At 42.4% G+C, this 15,668-nt stretch overlaps 1 protein-coding gene across 5 annotated transcripts in view; it reads right to left on the bottom strand.

The window, feature by feature from the left end:
• Window positions 1-389: 389 nt before the first annotated feature.
• The window catches only part of pde4ba (phosphodiesterase 4B, cAMP-specific a), a 202,403-nt gene continuing 187,124 nt past the window's right edge, over window positions 390-15,668 (bottom strand). For 3 of the 5 annotated variants that reach the window (XM_028588407.1, XM_028588408.1, XM_028588409.1), the window contains 8 exons: window positions 7,655-7,748; window positions 4,414-4,697; window positions 4,141-4,305; window positions 3,438-3,537; window positions 3,165-3,319; window positions 2,920-3,042; window positions 2,221-2,403; window positions 390-2,096 (listed from right to left, as the gene is read on the bottom strand). In XM_028588407.1, coding sequence (XP_028444208.1) covers window positions 1,656-2,096; window positions 2,221-2,403; window positions 2,920-3,042; window positions 3,165-3,319; window positions 3,438-3,537; window positions 4,141-4,305; window positions 4,414-4,697; window positions 7,655-7,748 — 1,545 coding nt within the window. In that variant the 3' untranslated portion in view covers window positions 390-1,655. Of the gene's footprint in view, window positions 2,097-2,220; window positions 2,404-2,919; window positions 3,043-3,164; window positions 3,320-3,437; window positions 3,538-4,140; window positions 4,306-4,413; window positions 4,698-7,654; window positions 7,749-8,634; window positions 9,149-13,465; window positions 13,729-15,668 lie in introns of those variants that run through there. The other 2 variants (XM_028588410.1, XM_028588411.1) reach the window with 2 other exon arrangements.

Raw genomic sequence — 15,668 nt, 5'->3', positions numbered from 1 at the left:
GTGCCAAATCCCAATAACCCGACTGTCCTGGAAACCTGATACAGCCGAGGGGGAGAGTTAAAAAAAAATCAATTGACGTCAATGAGCAGCCGCTGCACTTGAGGGATTTTTATTGTGAGGAAAGAATAGCCTGATTGTTTTGGGGTCATGTCCGTGGAGCCCAGAGGGGTTTGTAAACCACGTGAATAGTGGCGCTGATGAGGGCCTGAGAGCGCCTTTCAGACAGGCAGCTGTAAGAGCACCTTTAATCATCTGGTCTGGGCCTGATTGCAGAGGGGCAGGGGGGCGTTACATCAGACAGGTCTGGGGTCAGGACCCGTTCTATCTAACAGGATTATTAAGACTGCAGCATACCTGTGGGCTAAAAATAGATTTGCTGCTGTTGTGCATTTCGTCCTTGGCAGACTTCATTTCTGATTTTAGTATAGATCTATGCAGCTTGTTGTCATGAGCTGTTTGTATTTCTGCTGATTTCACCTTGTGGTAGATTTGTGTAGGTTATGAAGGTTTGAACTGGACTAACCTCTTTTTTACACCAACACAGCAACGATTGGATGCAAAAACAAAAAGACAAAATCGTACATATGAAATGTCCCAATAAAATTACACTGAAAATTTAGCAGGAATATCTGAATATCTGGAATATCTACCATATAGTTGTAAATTTAGGATTTCATATCCTTGCTGAGATTTTGCATTACAAGTAAAGTTCTGTTGTGATAAGGTAGGAAGCCCCCAATGGTCTGCAGACCAGAGAAAATATGATGTATAGAGAGATGGAGTATGAAAATAGATTATGTATTTAAGTGTGACTGTGACATTCATTGACCGACATCTGATAGAGAAAGCAACAAACTAAACATGTAACATGAACCATGAGTGAACCATAAGCGTCTGAATTCCACATGTAAAACATTGTGCTCAGATTGAAAAACAAATGTGACAAAATGTGCGTAAAATGTGGGTGTTAATGGTTCCCTATTCAGATGAGTTTGTCCAAGAGTTGTTTGTCGACATTTGTTTGGATTTCTCTATTGCCCAATACATGGAAGACTGTTCTCTTTTTAACATATAAAAAAAGATTTTGCTCTTTCAGATAGGAAAAAAAAACATTTCACAGACATACTAGTGTGTTCAATAAATAAAAAACTATTATAAAGACAATAGTAAAAAAGGCACACAAAAGTCCTTTGACAAATGGTACAGGAAAAAAGTAAACACTTTCTCTTGCTATACAAATGTGTCTCCATCAGTAGATCTTACTCTATGCTACTTCTAGATCATATCATATCTGTAAAAAAGTCTTAAGGTACAAAACTTCTCTCAGTAGTGTCAATGTCCATTTAATGCCAGTCCAGAAAAGAAAAGTAAGTATTTTCAAAACTGGCCGAAATCCTTCATGTTCCACCCTCAGTCTCGCCTGTCCATCAAGACTAAAATGTTCGCAGTAATTATTTCCTGAGAACTCTTAAACCGCCTCACTGAAACTGTCCGTCCGTGTCTGGCTTCAAACACCCAAGTGCAAGACGCCCCTGTGCGGGACCAAACTAAGCCCTTGCTTCTGTGGGCTTATTAAAAAGCACAGCTGCAAGAGGATCTCCCCTCTTTTGCCCAAAAAACTTTCAAATCACCATGTGAGCGTGATGATGGAAGCCCTATGTGTCTGTGGGCGACGCCTCGTGTGTCACGATCTCTATTGCCGGCTCCATCATGCCGCCCTCCTCAAGCTCCTGACCGTCCAAATAGTCCAGGGGAGGAGAATGAGAATCTCCTAGACTATCCTCCTCCTCTTCTTCTAACTCTTCTTCTTCCTCCTCGTCCTCCTCCCCTTCGCCATTTTTCTCTATTCCATCCAAGTCCTCCTCCTCCAAAGTGAGCTCAAACTGAAATTTCTCCCCGCCTCCCTGACCTCCAGTCCCTCCACTGTGTCCGTGCGTGACCTGGTCGTAGAAGGGCGGGGAGGGACTCTGGGGGATCATGCTTTGGTACCAGTTCCTGTTGTCCTCCAGGGTGTCCAGAATGTCCTGGGCGTCAGGGTGGACCAGGTCGGCCCAGGTCTCCCACAGAGGGTGGACAATGTAGTCGATGAAACCCACCTGGAAAGGAGTAAGGAGGCAAGTTAGAACTGGAATTGAGATTCTTTTAACGATTTGTTGCACATATGTGAATTTATAGATCCTCGTTGTGCATAACGCAGTTTCTATGTCCTTGATTGCCTACCTGGCTCTTCTCCACTGAGGCTGTGTGTTTATCACACATAGGGCTGATCTCCATTCCCCTCTCCCTCTCTCTGTCTCCTTGGTGGAAGAACTCCTCCATTATCCGATCAGTCCACTGACGATACAGCTCCAGGGACTTGGTGGGGTTACTCAGGTCAGCACAGTGCACCATGTTACGCAGCACCTAATGAATAATACAGAATTGCAATTTAGTAAATGCTTGTATCATCATTTTCAGTTTTTTATTTCCCCAAGAAACCTCTAAATGTATCAATGTTCATTATTTAGTGGAAATTAGATACCAAATCAATAATGTAGGTTCAATTATACTTTAAGAAAGCATTTGTAGTGGAAAGAAGCTGTAGTTTCCCTATGCATTATCTTGGAAAGAATACAGCCAAGTGTGGTAAATTACTTTACAAAAAGTAGATTGAGGAGAAATTAGATTCTTGTGCTTTGGAGTGAGAAAAGGTGTGACAGTGGGGTCAGCTATGTAGGAGGCAGGCTAATGACCAATGGCTTAGTAACCTCGGCCAACACTGGCTTTTGATTATAGCTATTACAAGCTGGGAAAAGAGAGATGGAGGGCTTACAGTATGTCCAATCACAAACTCCCAGTCCATATAATGTAAGATTTTTTGTTTTTTTGCTGTTACCATTACTATTATTACTTTTTTGTTTTGCATGAACCAACCCCTACCTGCATCCTGTCGGTGTAATTGTCCAGCAGCAGCACTCCAGAGCTCGTCACCTTCTTGGTCTCCACCATAGTCTTCAGATCAGCCAGCAGACTCATGTGTTTGGACATGTCAGTGGCCAAAACCTGAATAAAAGAGAGAGAGAAAAAAAAACCATCCTCAGCATCTGGATCATTTGAACAGGTGGATTGATTGAAATTGAGATGACAGTAGAAGAGAAAAGAATATGAATCAGGATATATCTTACCATGTCGATGATCATCTTGCGGAGGGACTGTCGCTGCTTCTTGGTGAGGTTCTGGAAGATATCGCAGTTGTCTTCCTGTAGTAGCTTGAATCCCACAGCCAAGTGATGGTTCTCCAGCACAGACTCATCGTTGTACATTAGCGCCAGCTCAGAGTCTGGAAACGTGTTGAAAAGAGATATTTATTTGCTTGTTAAAAGCACCAATTTATATATTTTAAAACAAAGCAACAAATTAACTGACTCAGTCCCGTGATGAGTAATGTTTTGACTTACTGGTATTGATTAAGAATTGGTTTGATACTCCAGGATGGTCAACATCATGGATAGCTGCAGCAAAGATGGCTGCTAGGATCTCAAGATCTGTAAAGACCGCCTGAGAAAGGGTGGAAAAAAAGATAATTTCACTTTTTTTGAAGATATAACAAAAAAAACACCAGAAAAAAACAGACTACTTAATCAATGCAATTCTTTTCTCAATCAAATAACAAACTAGCTGTCTGCCTTTCTGTAAAATGTAACTGCGAGAGAGTATAACACTGTGTCTGCTGGCTTTGATAAATGAATGATAAAGAGCCAAGAAGAGTAAATCAGGAGCTGAAGTCTGGGGCGTTCTGACCTGACTGTATCCTACCAGCTAATCCAATTTAAAGAGAGCTGTGAGAACATGCATGTAGGAAAAATCTTACAAATAAGGCATGGAGGGACGAGTGTTGGAGGAAAGAAGGGAAGTTCCCTGAGTAAGGGGAGGAAAAGATGATTAAATGGAAGGATGTTGAGCTCTTCAAAGCTGTTATGGCTAGCCAGGAAAGTTGCACATGAGGTGATCTAAGAGCTAACTCCTCTAATTTAGTTTTCCTTTATTTCTGTGGATGCACACTGGTACCCAAATCAGAGGGAATACTTTAACCTCCAGAGTTAGAAAAGATCTACCCCGATTAGATAACAAAGCCCAACAATACTTTACATTATAACTTACATCCAGGGCTGGAGTGGAGAGGAGGATGTGTGTAGATTGGGCTACGTCGGCAGCGTGCAGGCTGTTATGGTAGGCCACATCTGAATGGTAGTGGTCTTCCAATGTCATCATGTAGGCCACCAACGTATCCACGGGGATCTTAAAGGTCTTTAACAGATCTCGCTCCTAGAAAAACGACAGCATAACAACATTTAGGAATAATTTGAGTAGTAATCAAACAACAATTATCTAAGTGAAGACACAGCAGAATGCAGAATTTCGGCCACTTCTTACCTGGAAGATGGCGTACATGATGCAGGTAAGAGGCCTGCTGTGGGAGTACTCCGAAACAGTAAAGATGTTCAGGCCCCACTTGTTGAGGTCCTCCAGCTCCTTGGACAGCAGCTCTTCCTTATCGGTCTTGACGCCGAAGCGTGATATGCTGCTGCCGGAGAGAGAGGGCCCATGGGAGACCTTCTTGACTCCGCTGATCTGTGTCATCAGCTGCTGCTTCTGCTGCTTCTTCTTCTCTCGCGTCTTTGACGTCGGTGACGGCATCTCCATCTCATTCTGTTTGTCTGAGGGAGGGGACAATAGAGATTTGTTGTTTTTAGTGTGGACATTGTGAGGAAGAAGTGGTTAAAATTCCCCCGTTAAAATTCCCCATTGACCTCATACAGCATGAGTCTAATAATTTAATCTACTTCTTAATAACAACTGAGAATCAATGGCTGCCCGAGGACCCAGGTGCACTTGCACTATAGAAACACCTGCAGCTAGTTAGCTCCTGAGGGATTTATTGATTCATTCATTCATCATCTGTGCCTCCATTCATTTGTTCATTCATGCTGCCCTGTCTTCCACATGCAGTCTCTTGCTGAGCTCCTACTGTTCATTCGTCTCTGTCCCTCTTTACCACCCCCCACCCCTCCCACCCCCCCGTCTCTCAGCAGGTGGCTCACATCTCATCTCCTGTTCTTTTCACTCCCATAGGTCAGTCCATTGACAGACTGAGAGCTGGGGCTCCTACACAGTTAAGGCAGCTCCATAAAGTCGGCCCTTCAATAAGCTGTTCCATCTTCCGCAGCTTTAGCAAATCACAAAGTGTAGAGTGGGATTTCTATGTTTGGTCTATTTTTAGTGTGGCCACAAAAAAAAGCATGTATGTAAAGCAAGTATGAAGTCCAAAAGTACACTGAAAACCTTCAAGGCTTTCATGTAATATTCCTTTGGAAAAAAACTATTATAAATAATATGCCAGTCATCACACTTTATCCAAAAATAAACACACAAAAGATGCCAAGTTTCCTGTAATAACCAACTAGGCCGTTGTGTTTAGTGCAATCACAGAAGAATTGAATGAAATCCTGCAGGGACTGACTGGCTATCGGCACAAATGTGAGCTGCGCACTGATCTATCAAGCCATGACTCAGCTCATCGCTGGCCTATCAGTCTTCCCCTTTGGAGGGTTATTCAATTACCAGCTGTAATTCAAATAATCACTTTCACTCTCACACTCTCCCTCTCTCTCTCTCGCACACTGTTTTCTCTGCTTTTCTCTGTGTCTCTCTCTTCAGTCCCCCCGTGGTAATTGAGAATGAGCAATTAAGCGCTCTCAGACATGTGTTGCGTGGGAAACAAAGGGAAGAGCAATATATTGCCCTCTAATTTATTTCAAGCCATCATGATCACCACTGCTGTGTGGCGTTTGTGTGGCCTGTTAATGTGCGTGAGAGATCAGATTGTGAGACGGACAAGTTTGCCATATCATTCCTATCATCCATTTCTACATAAGTAAGTGCCAATATACGCCATGCACTCTGTTTCACAGTTGACTTGATACGAGTAATAAACTGCTCAGGAGGTTTTTTGCACAGTTAACATGATCCTGGTATCCATCAGTTTTTTCTCTCCTTTGCATTTAGCGCATCTTATCCTTTCTTTTTTCTCAATTTAGACACTGATTTACAAAGAAAAATGAAGCAGCTGAAGGAAAAATCTATTGTATTTTGCTCTGTTCTTTCTCTCCAATTCTCCCTTCTTCTTCCCTCTACTCTGTCACCTCCCACGTTTATTTCGATTTCTTTTTCATACTCCTCCATAAGCTCTCCTGTGAGAGACGCAGATGCGGTAGGGAAGGTGGGGGGCTTTTTGGGGCAATTTCTTTCAGTGTATTCCCTAAACTAGGTGTGTTCTGCTGCTGGCCGATCAAAGGGAATTATGACAGAATTATGTTGCGAGGACAGCTGTGACGTTGGAAAGGCACACGTGAATGGCCAGCATGCTGTTGGCCAACAATCCTTATATAAATAGAAAGTCAGAAGTCCTGGTCTGAAATGGACCGCTATGAGAAAATCTGGGATATTTATTTATCTATCTGGGGAATTATCCAGGCTTCATGATCACTGTTTAAACAGTCAACAGTCTGCCTTCCCATCAGCTGAAAAATTAAAAACCCAGATACAATAAGAATGACCTCTGCAGAACCAGGCATATGGCAGGAAAATGTAATTCCTTTGAGTCTGAATGGATGATTTTATAATAAAGAATTATAAAGCAGAAATAAATGCATTACTGACATGATACTAATCTTAATGGATGGAAGGATTAAACAGTTTTACTGGTCAGCTGAGGCCAAACCAGCCGTGTTCCTCGGGCCACCCCCTTGTCCCCTCTCTCTCCACTCTTCATTAATGTTCTTTCTTTCTACCGCCAGCAGGGGAATCCTGATTTCTTTATCGAAGCGATAGTCATCTCTGTCTGGAGAAGGCGAGGGAGAGGTGGGGGGGACAACAAGGTGTCCCTGCTGACAAAGATGCCCTAAGACATGAGTCACGGAATCTGCCAAGCTCATCTCCCTGCCAGCAAAGGGGGATCCTCTCTACCTCTATTTTCTCCCTTACTGCAGTCAGCTCCCTCCCTCCCTCCCTCGTTTGCTTCTTCTCTGTCTCTCCTCAACCCTCCTCTTGCTTTCTGTGATGTGGCCGTGAGGGATCCGACAACCGCACTACACTGGATCAGGATGCCAATTGATCGGAAGCACAGGGTCTATAAATAATTAACTACGTCTAGGTGCATTCTGTCTGCCTTATCCTTTTTGTTTGTCAATCTATATTTCCTTTAAGTCAATAATTCACGTCTATCAACTTTCAACTTTAGATATCCTCTAGCTGTTGTCACGCTTCTGTGGAAATATCACATTTGCATACATTTTTATGGCCAATTTGAGCCCGATGCCATAAACATCTAGACAAAGCTTAATGGCGCAGTGTTTTATGGTACGCCCCCACAGAAAAGCCTGCCAGAGCAACTTGCACAGCTTACCATCATGTACTGAACCTTCACAAAAACATTGCAGCAAAACAGAGAAGTGGGGATCAGTGTGAGCCACTGAATATTTGTGGATATTTGTATTTTTGTATGTATTTTTGGGTCATAATGTTCTGTGGTGATTTAACGTGGATTATAAAAACCAAATTGGTGAATTTGTTTGTGTGATTTTGGGTGCACGTCGTACACAAGACTTTCATTTACCTAGGAAGGTGTTAGAGATGAATTCGGAAACCTGATTGCCAGACCGACTCATCTCAGATAGGTGCGTCAACTCCCGATTCAACATTCTCTTGAACTGCAAGAGAGAAAAAGGAAGAGGAGGGGAGGGAGAGAGAGCGAGAGAGAGAGAGAGAGAGAGAGAGAGAAAACATGTTGTCAGTTTCCAGTAGGGGAAAACCTGGGAGAAATCATGGTACAAGATTCAATGGAAAATACAGCAGTATTCAGTTTCATTGCACCAGTAAAAGAATATTATGTAATGACAGCGTAAAATCAGTGGGGGGGACACATCTTATTTCCTCCTTCATTTTCCCTGAAATTAATTAGAGTGCGGATCATTACTTGTTTTACCAGTGGGAAAGCCATCACCTTTTAATACCACTCAATTCATCCCCGGCAACCAATTTACAGTCTTATTACACTGAATCACATTTCTGGGGCCTATTTAGCTGTTTCACTTGCATCAGTGTGCAATAATTTCAATGCTGTCAAGAGGAAAATCTACACACTGCTCCCTACATTCCTCTTTGTTACATTTTGATGATTTTCGTGTACTTTTCATATTATGAACTCTTTAAATAGATCAAATAGATGAGGGACACTGAAGCATTTGACAGTACACAGAGACCTGGGCACTGCAGTAGCAGCTGTTTATGACAGGCTGATGCATGCGCGTGCACACACATACAGACTAACACACATATACACACACACAGAGCTCTGCAGAGGGCTCAAGATGGAGCCTGAGCCAAACAACACTATTCTGTCAGACCCCCTCCCTCACCATGATGGAAATATCTTTTGGTGCAATTAGGCTAGCACGGTTATCTGAAAAGGCTACACAAAATCATTATCAAAATGCCAAATATCTATAGAAATGGGCCTCAATGCAACCCAGCACAGAGAGGTATAATGAAATGGGTGCGTTACCCCGACAAACTACGTAGATAAGCGCCACACACCTTAATGTAACCCCAAGACACCGACAGCAGGTAATTGGCTTCAGGCATTTTGGACCCCGTTTTCTCGTTCCTACACAAAGCCAGAACTGTAATCCAATAGAAAAAAACAGAGGCAGACGAACAGGATTCTTTCAGCGCCAAACAGGACAAAAAATCCCTCCTTCTCTCCTCTTGTGATTTTCTTTTCAGCAGCTAAGAGAGCAGCTTGATAATGGCTCACTGTCCTTCTCAGCAGCAGAAAAGGGCCAGCTCTGAGTCTCCATGCCTGGGGATTGATAGATGAATAGATAGATGTAGGAAAAAGTAGGTGCTGTAAACAAGCTAGGTGAGAAGGGGATCCAGCAGGCTCAGTGGTACGACGAGCAGTAGCAGCTGGAGCTGTGAGCTGGGAACTCTCAGTGCACTGATGAATTATGGAAGAGCGAGGAAGGGAGGAGGAGAAAATGACAACGATGGAGACAGGAGGAGGAGGGAGTGAGGCAGCGATGTTCATCTGACTGGAGGGGGGGTTCCTCCACTGGATTTGTCTTGCTTCGCTGCTCTCACTGCTGTAGCGCTTACTCCCCCCCCTACCCTGCTTTGCTCTCTCTCTTTGGTTCCCTCCCTCCCTTCCTCTTCTGTCTCCTTTCCCATGCTGTAGTCTGCCAGCCCCAGCAACACGCTCTATTCAGAACACATGATTTGACAGAAAGTGGGGAGCCCTAATTATGGCTTGGCATTGGTGTATGAACCAGGTTGTGAAGGGAGGTTTGAGTGACTGACATATAATATCCAGACTTAGATTTCAGGTGTAAGATTTGCTCTTTTCTCTTGTTTTCCAGCAGTGCAACCCCAGCACAGAAATACCATCCTTTTCCATTCCCAGCCCCTGTAATTCCCTCTTAAGGCATTTTGTACGTCAGCCATTGTGAAGGAATGTCATGGAGCCGTACAGCTATGCCTTCCCTCTACAGTAAAACAATGAGGGTTGATAGAGGGGATGGAGCACGTTTTGAGGAATGTGAATGCACATCGACTGTATTTTTATCGCCATAATCTCTCTAATCATCCTCTCCCTCTTTTGAGTCTTCTGTTGTCTCCTGACATCCCCCATTGTGGAGAACTCATATGCCTGTTCATTACCCGCATCCCATAATAATATTATTATTAGATGCTGTCAGGGTGTCTGTGGAGGGCTGTTTTTAACAACCGAGAGACAACCAGAGAGTGGGGAAGACGGTCAGAGAGGAGAGAAAAAGAAAAAATAAGAAGAAGAGAAGGGAGATAATTGCATCCTTTCCCAATTTAGGTGACAACAACCCACGTTTTTCTCTCTCTGCCTGTGAGTAAGTGTTTGTAGGCCAATTACCAGAACACTGCAACGCCATGGCAACAGCATCAGGCGGCCACTGTAGGGCTGTTTTGAAAGGAGGAGAGGCTTCCCCTTTTCTTTCCCAGGCAGACATGTGGTGTAGCTGCTGAGCTGTCACGAGGACACACCACACACATCGCCTCTGCTCGCGTCCACCGTTCTCCCCCTCCTCCCCACTATCTCTCCCTCACTCTCTACCACTTACATGTCAATTTCTCTCCCGACTGCCACTTGCCAACACGGTCATCAATCTCTCTGTCTGTCTGTCTGCCTCACTGGCAGAATCAATGGGCTGTCCTTGGAGCAGGTGTTGATACTGCTGCAGTGTACAAGGCTAGGGCCACCTGACTGGAAAATACTGTTACATCAGCACCACCGGCCAATTTTGATGGTGCCGCTTGCGCTTTTTGTCAATTTTGTCATGACTTTTGTTTGTGAAACCCTTCGAAAATATCCACTGTTCTTGTCACTTCAGAGCCAATCCAAGGGAAACTGTAAACAGAAGTTCCCAGAGAATCTCTCAGTCCAACGTGTTTGTGTGCGTACGAGTTGATGAGGGAGGGGGGAGATCAAAGCTTCCCCGAGAGGATCCCGGATTACCCTCCCACTGAGGGAAAGAACCAGAAGCAGGGAGGTGGTACGCAAGAAAAGGGAGAAAAAAATAAATAAAAAAGAGAAACAGAGGAGCCAGTTCTTTATATAATAGCTCACTGCATAATATATAAAGAAACCAGAAACAACAGCGGGGGATGTCTCTCTGCAATGTGTTGAAGAGCTAAGTTTCCCCAGAGGCTAAAGAAATGATGCAGAGACACGCGCACGCGCGCACGCACGCACGCACGCACGCACGCACGCACGCACGCACGCCTACAAAAGCTATTATCTACAGATAAACACAGTTAATGCTGACATTTGGCATGTTTTACACACTCATGCCCATATGTTGTATGAGTGTGTTATTAACATTATGTGTTTGATGTTAGTGTTCTTTCAGGGGCAGAAGGGAGGCCTCTTTACCTCCTACTGACACCATGACGCTGGAGGAAGATTAGCTTCTCGGAGCTCTGTGGGTATCTCTTTCTCACATACCCACGTACTGTATCTATTATTTGACCCATTCCCTTTTCCCATCTTAAAGTGTCTTTTCTGTACCTTTTTTAATTGCCACAGTTGGAAACGCTTAAACGTGCTACAATTGTCAGCTAAGGCCTGAATCAAAAGAACAGCTTCTTTCTTGTCTATATTCTTGCTTAAAATAATTGTCAGTGTGGTGGAGGGGTTCAGACTGAAGTTGTGCCTTTGAGCCACTAGTGGGAGCACTGTGCTCTGCTGTAGAGCAGCCTGCTCAGTGTTCAGAGAAAATTGACCTCTCAACCCTGCAGTGATAGAAATGCACAACCTGACTTATGGATAAACCCGTTAAAATCTGCTTTTTCTATAAAATATAAAAACACACAAACAAATTTTGTGAGGAACTCTTAACTAATCTGAATTTAAAAGGATGTGAGTAAAAGTTTTGTAGAGAAAAGCAATTACACTATGAGGTTTTTAACCCTTTTAACCTCAACATTACATTTTTCATTTAACAACTCATAGCTTCAGTTAAAAAAAATCCTGATTACCATGAAATTATGTGTCTTCTTTACCATCTGAATTTTCTTAATTATATCAATTTATCAAGGTAATCTCATATTTACAGTATGCAATGTTGCTAACGGTGACTTATGCAATTGTTCTTTCTTCAGCAGCAAACCTACGGTGGTTGTGGTTTATCTCCTCCTCGCTTTGGCAAAGATATGACGCAGGGTGATAACATCGGCGCAATGGCAAAGACTCACAGTGACATAACTCTGTAAAGATCCTACCTACGTATGAGCTACAGACGATTCTGAGAGACGGCCTGACAACCTCTCACTTCCTCTGACTCACTCACTCATGTTAGTGTGTCTGTATGAGAAAGAGTGTATTCCTGCGTATCGGAACCTATGCAGTAAGATGTATCAAAAAACAACGGTCAGCTTTAAGAAATGGAAGGAAAAAAACAAGAGGGCGATAAAAGTAAGTAAGTTTCTCAGTTAAGTGATTCATTCCCATCACTCCCAGCTGTTCAAGGCCTCAGAGTCAGATGTGGTGTGCAACACCATTTTTGGCTGGAGAAGAACAGTTAACAGGCTGGTCAACTGTGCTCACTTGAACTATGGATGCTTTGAAAGCAGAAAGCACCCCCATGTAAAATATCACAGAAGCAATATTACACCACGAAACAAGAAATACTTGAATCACCAAAACCTCTACTAGATTAAAAACCAAATGAATGCTCAAATCATGAAGCAAATCATGTTAACAAAAGTAATGGCACGCATCCCCCTAACCTTTGTGAAAAAAATCTCAAAAAGATTTGCCCTTTGGGCTGAATCCCGTTTGAACAAACTGACCATTGAGCAGCATCTAACCACTTTGCCTCTACCTTTCTCATTCTCCCCCGATGACCAGAGTGTTTGGCCTCAGTCAGAAAAAGAAAACTCTCCAGGCTTTGGTACTATGTTTAGAAACATCACTTAACACCTGGCTCGGCCTCATGTAACTTAAATCCATCCAATCATTTTGCTTATTAACTCAATCACTTCTCTTTCTTTAGACAACACTAGACTCTTTAAGAGAAAGACAAGCACACAAATCTTCATTTTTTCTTAGATGCTTTTTGCTCTACACGCCTGTTTTCAAACAGTACGTGTAGCCACGGAGTTCAACAAAGTACCAATTACTATTGTCTATACCGTAGGTCACATAATAACACGAGAGGAAATCATTTTAACATTGTTCCAAGGAGAACAAAAAGGTATGCAATTGATAGTCTCTAGAATGCCCGAGTCATCTTTCGATCTCCACACACTGGGATAAAAGTTTAAGTAATCCAACTGGAGAAAGACAACCTTAAAATCCAGAGACAGACATTCCATTGATGATCTGCACTGAATTAAAAGCATGACAAGAGGTCTCTCAGTGTCTTACAATACAGCCACACATCTAAATTGAGCGTCATATGAAAGGATGCACAAGGGTTCTCAAAAGCAGAATGCATGCAAAACTGCTTGTTGCATGAACCTCTGAAAAGTGTGCATGAATATAATAATTACTAATAAAAAGTATATACATATAGCTGTTAAAAATGTAAAATATACACGTCTGTAATGTGCAACTACAACTACTAAACTAAAAATAAAAATAAAGCATACGTTTAGTATCCACAGCAGTGAAATGTTTAAAGTCCTCGGAAGATGATCACTTTAAACACCAAAGGATCAACTGAAACACTGAAGACTATAAGCACAGCATGTGAAATCCACACCATGTGAAGCATCAACCAAAGTTTAGCTCTCCAAGTCAACGCAAGAGACACACAGATACAACAGTCTATTAAGATACCACAAAAAGTAAAACTCTTTAGAATGCACTACAAACTAAATCCAAGAAACTCACCTTTCTCCAACCATTTAGCTTCCCTAACTTCCTCTCTTTCTTGTCAAAGCAGCAGGCTCCCATGTTGCTTTGTGTTGAGTGCAGAGCAGAGTGGGGCTGTCGTCCGTTAGAGTGTTGGTCTCAGTCTGACTACAGCATGAGTAAACGGACCAAGCCTTGGCGCTCTGACGCTGGGAAACGCCACAGCTCTAGTGACTCACTTTGGGCTTCGAGGTCTGACTAGGCTTTACCTCACACCCTGTGTATGTGGAGCAATAACTGAGAGTGTGTGTGTGTGTGTGTGTGCGTGAGAGAGAGAGAGAGAGAGAGAGAGAGAGAGAGAGAGAGAGAGACCTCTGCCTCATACACACACCCTCATGGGGGTAGTCCCGCCTCTTGAGCTCCTTTGCTTGCTGTTCACTACTCCTGCAGTCCGGTAGCCACAGCTCTGAGGTTTACACTGTCAATATCGTGCTGATCAATACCACTTACTGTTTTGATAAACACAGTGGATTTCGTTGAACTTCGAAAGCTAGCCAGGTGCGGATGTGTTTTTATTTTAACTATCAAGAGTCCTTCACGTTCACAGAAAGAGTGCTGTGGTAGAACAGTATTCTTGGAACAAAAATCACTAAACCTTTCCTTTTTTTTCGTGAATGGATGTACACAGCACTCGAGAATCCGGCTGTTAATTTGACTTATTCATTACTAACTAGAGTAAGAGTGCAAACTGTATATCCCTCAGTAAACAGAGCTCTCTTCAGCCTCAAAACTGCATAATTCCTAGCAGGGGTCACTGGAGAAAGCAGTGCACATTAACCCGTCAATGAACCAACACATTGGTATTATATTTGCCAACTCTGTTTTGTTTACACAACACATGTAGCACAAAGGCCCAGTAACAGCTGTGCTAAATCAACAGGGTTCAATTAGGGCTGCAACTAACAATTATTGTCTTTTATTATTTTCTTGATTGATTGGTTAATTGTTTTTCAAGTATAAAATGCCAATTGTAATGACAAATGAGCCCGAGGAAATGTCTTTAATGTATTATAGCCCCAACGATGAATGAATTAGTCAATCGAAATAGAATTATCTGCAACTATTGTGATTAACACATAATCGTTTGTCATATGCTGCTTCGCTTGGTCTTGCGTTACAATAAATTAAATATTTACGGGGGTTTTAGACTGTTGTTTGGAGAAAGCAAGACATTTGATGAAGTGAAAAATAGAAATTTGTGAATGGACAGTTTTCTGATGTTTTATAGATCAAAGGATTTAATTGTGTAAATTAATCTGCAGATTAATCGCTAATGAGAAGAATCGTTAGTTGCAGCCTTAAAAGGTCTTGCTTTGTCCAACCAACAGTCCAAAACCTGAAGACATAAAACCACCAAAAACGGCAAATCCTCTCATTTTAAAAGCTGGAACCAGAGAAGCTGATCCTTCAACTTATCATTTCAGCTCTGCTAACAGGTATTTCCATTATTGTTTAATTTGTCGATTAGTCTTTAAGTGAATCGATTAATGGTGTAGTTTATAAATGAAAATAGTGAAAAATGTGTTCTGGAATTTCCAAATCCAAGGCGTGATCAAAAGATATAGATGATCATTATGCAATAATATAAAACGGTGAAAAAAACAAAAAATGCTGTCACATTTAAGAAATGGACAGCAGTGAATATTTTATTTTATATTATTTTTGTTTAAAAAAATCACTTCAACAAAATGTTTCTGCCAATTGACTAATGGGTTACTCGACTTATCATTTCAGCCCTAGTTTCAAATAACAGAAGGTCTACAGCCTCGACACAGAAGAATATTCCAACTCGCAACAGGCCTTGACCCATCTACGTCAGCCGTACATAACAGGGAGGACAGTCACATACTGTAAGCCCTCAGCAGCAACAATCTGCACTTCACCTTGAAGGTACTGTACAGCAGCAGCCTCTTTAATTTCACCTCCCTTGGAGTCATGTTTCATACTCTGCCACAGCTTGAATAGCACTTTTTCCATTCTAAACACAACAGGTAGCCGAGGGGTTACATTAGCTGATTGGCATGTTCTTGTTATTAAAACCAGGTGAAGTGTAATGGCTCACATGACAAAGAGGCAGCAGTTGTGTAATGTTTTAGTTTACTGTGAAAACAAGGTTAGGATTAAGATAGCCTAGATATCAATGGGATTAACCGATCGTTATGTAGACACAGCCACGTACACA

The sequence above is a fragment of the Perca flavescens genome, chromosome 9 (assembly GCF_004354835.1).
Source record: "Perca flavescens isolate YP-PL-M2 chromosome 9, PFLA_1.0, whole genome shotgun sequence".
Classification (NCBI taxonomy): domain Eukaryota; kingdom Metazoa; phylum Chordata; class Actinopteri; order Perciformes; family Percidae; genus Perca; species Perca flavescens.
The sequence above is the reverse complement of the archived record's forward strand: the minus strand, read 5'-3'. Positions and strand labels throughout refer to the sequence as shown.